At 30.2% G+C, this 6,212-nt stretch overlaps 1 protein-coding gene across 1 annotated transcript in view; it reads right to left on the bottom strand.

The window, feature by feature from the left end:
* Window positions 1-3,589: 3,589 nt before the first annotated feature.
* The window catches only part of LOC108693659 (nuclear cap-binding protein subunit 1), a 5,837-nt gene continuing 3,214 nt past the window's right edge, over window positions 3,590-6,212 (bottom strand). Inside the window, exons 6-11 of the mRNA XM_018202706.1 lie at window positions 5,801-5,904; window positions 5,304-5,533; window positions 5,040-5,218; window positions 4,673-4,928; window positions 4,427-4,540; window positions 3,590-3,819 (exon numbers count right to left, since the gene is read on the bottom strand). Of these exons, the coding sequence (XP_018058195.1) occupies window positions 3,706-3,819; window positions 4,427-4,540; window positions 4,673-4,928; window positions 5,040-5,218; window positions 5,304-5,533; window positions 5,801-5,904 (997 nt within the window). The 3' untranslated portion in view covers window positions 3,590-3,705. The remainder of the gene's footprint in view (window positions 3,820-4,426; window positions 4,541-4,672; window positions 4,929-5,039; window positions 5,219-5,303; window positions 5,534-5,800; window positions 5,905-6,212) is intronic.

Here is a 6,212-nt window from a genome sequence, read left to right as displayed (position 1 = left end):
TATATATATATACACTTTTTTATGATAAAATACATGCAGATATTATGAGATTATATTTAACGAAAATTGATCTTTGTCGATTTAATTTTTTTCAAAATTCTTTATAGTCTTTTAACAATGTTATCGTAACATGAATTAAATTAAGAAATTCAAGATAAGTCGAATGGATACCCTCATATTAGCGGGATATTAATAATTATAATTTTTGAAAAATAAAGAATTGTTAAATTTTATATAATAAATTTATCAGTATAAATGTTCTTTAAAATCCCGTTATTATCGAGTTCGGCTCACCTCGAATAGTTGATATCCGAGAAACTTTTGTACTTATACATATTGAGTCTGAGAAAAAGTTCGTGGCGTTTTTCCCGTTAGATGGCAGTTTCCCGTTAAATGCTCAGCAATCGGCAACTACTAATCGCATCGGCAATACTAGACGTGCGTTTAAAAAGTGACATTTTAATCTTTATTTTGAGCCAAAAAAGATTGAAATCGGTGAAGGATCAAAAGTTATTTTATTTTGAAAATGGAAATAAATAAGCAAAAAATTCGCTACATTTTGCAGTATCACTACGATAAAGGCAAGAAGGCCTGCTGCACAGGCTTGTGAAAAAATTTGCGCTATTTACGGTGAAGATACTCTATCAATGGTTCGCTCGCTTTTGTGTTGGAAATTTCGATGTGAAAGATGATCCTCACTCCGATCGATCAATCACTGAAAAGTCCGATGAAATCATGATAAAAGTCGAGCGTGATAAGCATGTGAGTATTATGGAGATTGTCAGGCAACTAGGCATCGACCATAAAACAGTTTTAAATCATTTACACAAAGCTGGATACAAAAAGAAGCTCGATGTTTGGGTTCCTCACGAGTTGAGTGTTAGGAACATGATGGACCGAATTAATATTTGTGATACGCTACTGAAACGGAATGAAATTGAGTCATTTCTGAAGAGAATGATAATTGGTGATGAAAAATGGATCACCGACAATCCAACTAGAAAAAGATCGTGGATAAAGAAAGGAGAGAAGGCGTAAGCAATCGCAAAACTTGGATTGACGAGGAAGAAGGTGATGTGTGTGTGGTGGGACTGGAAGGGAATCGTTCATTATGAGCTGTTATCGTCCAATCAAACAATTAATTCCGAACTCTATTGTGAACTGCAGAGATTACAACAAGCAATTGAGAGAAAGCGGCCAGAATTAATCAATAGGAGAGGTGTCGTCTTCCATCACGACAACGCTCGACTACACACATCTTTGATAACTCGGCAAAAATTACGAGAGCTGGGAAATTTTAATGCATCCACAGGACGTATAGTCCTGACATAGCACTCTCAGACTATCATTTGTTAAGGTCTCTGCAGAACTCTCTTAATGGTGTAAAGCTAACTTCAAAAGAGGCCTGTGAAAATCACTTGAAGCAGTTTTTCAATCAGAACAGAAGTTCTATCGCGATGGAATTATGGCTCTGCCCCAAAAATGGCAAAATATTATAGAAAATAATGGAGGATATTTGATTTAAATAAATTGATTTCAATATTCTTGAAAGAGAAAAAGAAAAACACTTTAAATTTACTTAAAAATCGCCACGAACTTTCTCCCATACCCAATATAAAAAATTATAGTAATTCATGTATTTTGTTATTATTAAATATATTCCTTCGTAACCACTATTCCATAAGGAAATCATTTTATCTGTTTATTTTTAATAAGAAATGATTTTAATTATGTGTGACAGAATATATTTTCTTGCAAATTTTAATATTATATTAGAGATCCAATAGAAATGGTAATTGTAATAGACATGCTATCAAAATTATTACTATCGGTAGTAGAAAGATTCGGGATTCATAGCCTCCTGTAACAAGATCGATGGTGTTTGACGGATTGTTTAACTTTTCTTTGCGAATGGATCTTATTTGACGTAGAATCAGATACATATTAAGTTTATTCTCCACTATGAAGATTGTTCTTCTTTATATGATCAAATTATTGCGAGTTATCTTAAACGCGATGAAAATGCTGTCATAAATATATTAACGACTTTTTATTGCGATATTAATAAGTTTCATAATCACAAGTTAATAATTAATAATGAATACGATCTAATTATTGGTATTTCATTCCACGTTTATCAATATTCAATTAAACATTAGAAAAATTTGTGTTATCATATGTATTTTTAACGTTTCGTATAATCTCCCATTATTTGTTAATTATGTTCCTATAATATTTTGATCAATTTTGATTATATTTTGTAATTATATATTGTATTGTAAACTATTGTTATTGTAATATTGAATTGTATAAAAGATTACAATAAAAAATATTTAAAAAATATTAAAAAAGTTAATGCAATATGATTTTAGCGAAATACAATAAAATAATTAGATATAAAAATAAAAAAATAAATTAAATATATAGTTACCTACAAAAACGGGCTATTAAATTTATTTTATTATTTAATAAAATAAAATTTATATAAATTTATTTATTAGTAGCTCGTTTTTTTACAGACGAGTATATTCACAAAGAGGATCGCCGATAAAATCGGCGGGGGGGAAGGGCCTTTAGTTAGTTTTTGTTAAATTAAACCTTAAATTGACATTGATTGGAAAAATTTGAAGTGTATTCAAAGTCTCTAATTGCTCGTAATTATAGAAACTTTGATACATACTAATAATTATGTTTAGTAAAAACGGGCTGAAAATCTGCTTATAAAGAAACTTCGATTTTTATGCAGACGCGTATTACCTTGACAAGAAAAAATTATTAGAAATGTGAGTACATCCAAATCTAGAAGCAAAATTTATGTATTACATCAGATTTTTGACAAAATTGAGATTAAATGTGCCAAAAACATGTTTTTTCCCCATTTTTGAAACGTTGCAGGTGAATCTAACGCTAGAGATTTTTAACAGGACTTGAATTAAAGCTTGGACCTTGTATTTTAAGATAATCATAATCGATGATCATAATCCGTCTATCTTAGGCTGCAGTCCATTTGCTTCTTGTAAATACTGCTACACTCCAATTGGATTGGTTACTGTTTCCGAATATTACAATTGCAACGTGACACCTCAGCCAACCCATCCGAAGTGAAATAGTTAGAACGAAGCAGAAGTTAAAACGATGACATATTGTAATCAGAATTGCTGGGAGCGTTCCGAAATGTCAACTGGACCAGTCATATTAGTGCTACAAATGTTATGTAGCGTTTAAAGCGTTAACGCTCGTTTTTTTACGAATATAAATTAACTTTAATCTCGGTTCAGCTTGCTCTTCGTCTTTTTCTAATTCTAAAATTAGAAAAAGACGAAAAATAAGTTGAACCGAGATTAAAGTTCTACATTAGTTAGTAATCTACATTGGTGGACATACATGAGCATAAGTAGACCACAGTAGCCTTAAACTCAATTTCGCAACATCCACACTTTCTATTCTATAACATCTAAGACAAAATGTGGAATAACGCTGATTGATACACTCGATTCCGCAGACCTATTACGCACATTGTGATTTTGATCTAAAGTAAATTCTTATGATTCAACCGATCAGAATATAATCAAATGAAAAGCAGTACAAATAAACACTCCAAAAATGTATTTTATTGTTACTTAGCTTATTGATTTAAATGTACTTTGATGTAGCTTAATAACTTATAAATGTACTCTGATACAAGCACAGTATTTGTATCTTATTTTATGCTCGTAGAGAAACAAATTGATGAAAGACGTCCAAAATATGAGGATCAAGATCCGGAGTGAACAGTAAAGTTTCCAGAGTCGAGGAATACTTTTGTACTTGTTCTTGATGCTGCAAAACAAATACAAATCAATATTTTCCAATTACGACAAAAATTATTTTAATATTTTACAGGGTCCTAGAATGACTGCAAATTATTTCGTGTACAGATATAACGGACTAAACGAGTCAAAGTAGTTCCATTTTATTTTGCAATTTTCGCAATAGTTAATTAGATATTCATTTTTAAAGCTAGCCGAATAAGCATATCCATTCGACCTATTACTGCCAAGTATACGCTCGATCTCTCGACACGCGGGCTGCGAGAAGCGAAGATTGCTTCGACGCTTCGCGCTATGCATTTGTGAGTTAAACATCATAATTTGAGGCGCACTTGCTAGAAAATCTTCGCTTCCTGCAGCCCGCGCGCTGAACAATCTATGAACATATAGCAGTAATAAGCCAGGCGGCCATGCTCGATAATCTTCAAAAATTAATATCTCATTAATTCTATTGTAAACATTACAAAATAATAATTTTTTTACTCAATTTAGTTTGTTTCTGCACACGAAATATTTTGCGGTTATTCTGGGACATCCTGTATATATCAATATTTTCCGTAATTAATTATTAAACATTCGCATATAATAATAATAATAATAATAAATTTAAAACTTACAGATAAAAAAACTTGTTGCAATCTCCCTATAGTCCATTTATACCAATGTGTGTTATAGTCAATTCCATCTGTGTCACAACGCACTAAATGTTCTGATAGGATCATTATGAAACGCTAAAAAAAGCACACAGTATTATAACATCTTATTAAAATAGATTTTGGAAATTCTTTCATATCGAATCGAGAAAAATACAATTCGCAATTTATTTTTAATAAAAGTGATTTAATATACGCTTTTTTTTATACCTGAAATATAATGAGAAATAAATTTTTTTGATCTGCTTGCGCAGCTTCCAACTTTTCCTCCTTCCGTTCTACTTCATCCTCTGATGGTCTTTCCCTATTTCTCTCTTTATTATTGTCTTCCTCATCTGAAGAGGAGCCTGATCTACTTTCTGCTCTTCTTAGTTTCTCCCTTGCATCTGTTAATTCTGTACTCAATTTCGTTACATGTTTGTTCATTTTACGTATTGTCAAATGCAATATTTCCCAAATATATAACCTGGAAATGTAAGTTTTTTTATTAACATTTTTCGATATTTATCCACAATTGTGATGATATTTATAAATTAAATAAATGAATATTTTATCCAGACATAGCAGTAATACGAACTTTGTGAACTCTGATGCCATCTCTTTGGAAAATATCCAGTTGGCAATTGCACTACATTCAATGATACCAGTTTTTAAAAACTTGTCCGTTAGTACTACCATCATTTGATAATGATTCTTCCACAAAGCGTACATGTTTCTTAATATACATATTTGCGCTTCTTCTGTTTCAGCAAGCATCTATGAGAAATATGTATGTGAAGGACATATGTGCACATGCATCTTAATTGTAGAGCTTAATTGTACAACAATAATATTAATTTACCTTGAAAATATCATGAAATTTTACTATAGCTGCAAAACTGTGACTAAAACTTTTCGAACCGAGATTCAGTAAAGATTGTACAAAGACATCGATCTTTAACGGATTGTAATTATTTGTTTCTTCGTTTTCTCTAGGTAATGCATTTAATATAGCTAATACATCTTCCGATGTACCTTTATTTTTTATAGAATCTATTAACTTAAGTGCTGCATCCGAACCAGGGAGTGAACCTGAAATAGTTTATGTTAATTAATATATTAATATGTTACGAATAATTATCTGTTTAATGATTTTACTATCTTATTAGTGACTCAAATTACAAAAAATATAATATTCAAATTTAATGTCGTTTAAAAATAATGAACATTATATATGAACATTATATATTGTTCTCTCTGTATCTATAAAAATTAATTTGATATCACATAAAGTAAGTTACAGCATATACGTTTCGTTAAGTCTTAAAGCTATATATTTTTATTCCCTTATATACTTACTAGCGCCTTTAGGTGTATATTTATACACAGGCTCGGGAACTGCTGGAATCAAATCCGTATATGAATCTGGCATCATATCTCGAATTCTTTGATAATATGACAATCTAAAAACATGAACTTTGTATGAGATTTTATTTAGGATAATTTATCAACTGGATCTTATCCAGTAAAGCTGGACAATTGGATTTTATTCGACTATATAAACCGGATAATCAGATTTTGTTTGAAAATTGCACAAAAAGATCAAAAAAATGAAAATCTACTTGCTTTTAATAGTAAAAAAAGTTTGTTTATGTAAAGCATTATAATTATGTTATAAAAATTTAATAATGTATCTATTAAACAGTTTTTTGATATTTTATTAATTTTTCATAATATCTTAAAAGTTTTTAATAAGGAATTATTCAAACTA

The sequence above is a fragment of the Atta colombica genome, unplaced genomic scaffold (genome assembly GCF_001594045.1).
Source record: "Atta colombica isolate Treedump-2 unplaced genomic scaffold, Acol1.0 scaffold96, whole genome shotgun sequence".
NCBI classification, from domain to species: Eukaryota; Metazoa; Arthropoda; class Insecta; order Hymenoptera; family Formicidae; genus Atta; species Atta colombica.
Note: the sequence above shows the minus strand (reverse complement) of the source record. Positions and strands in the feature narration are given on the sequence as shown.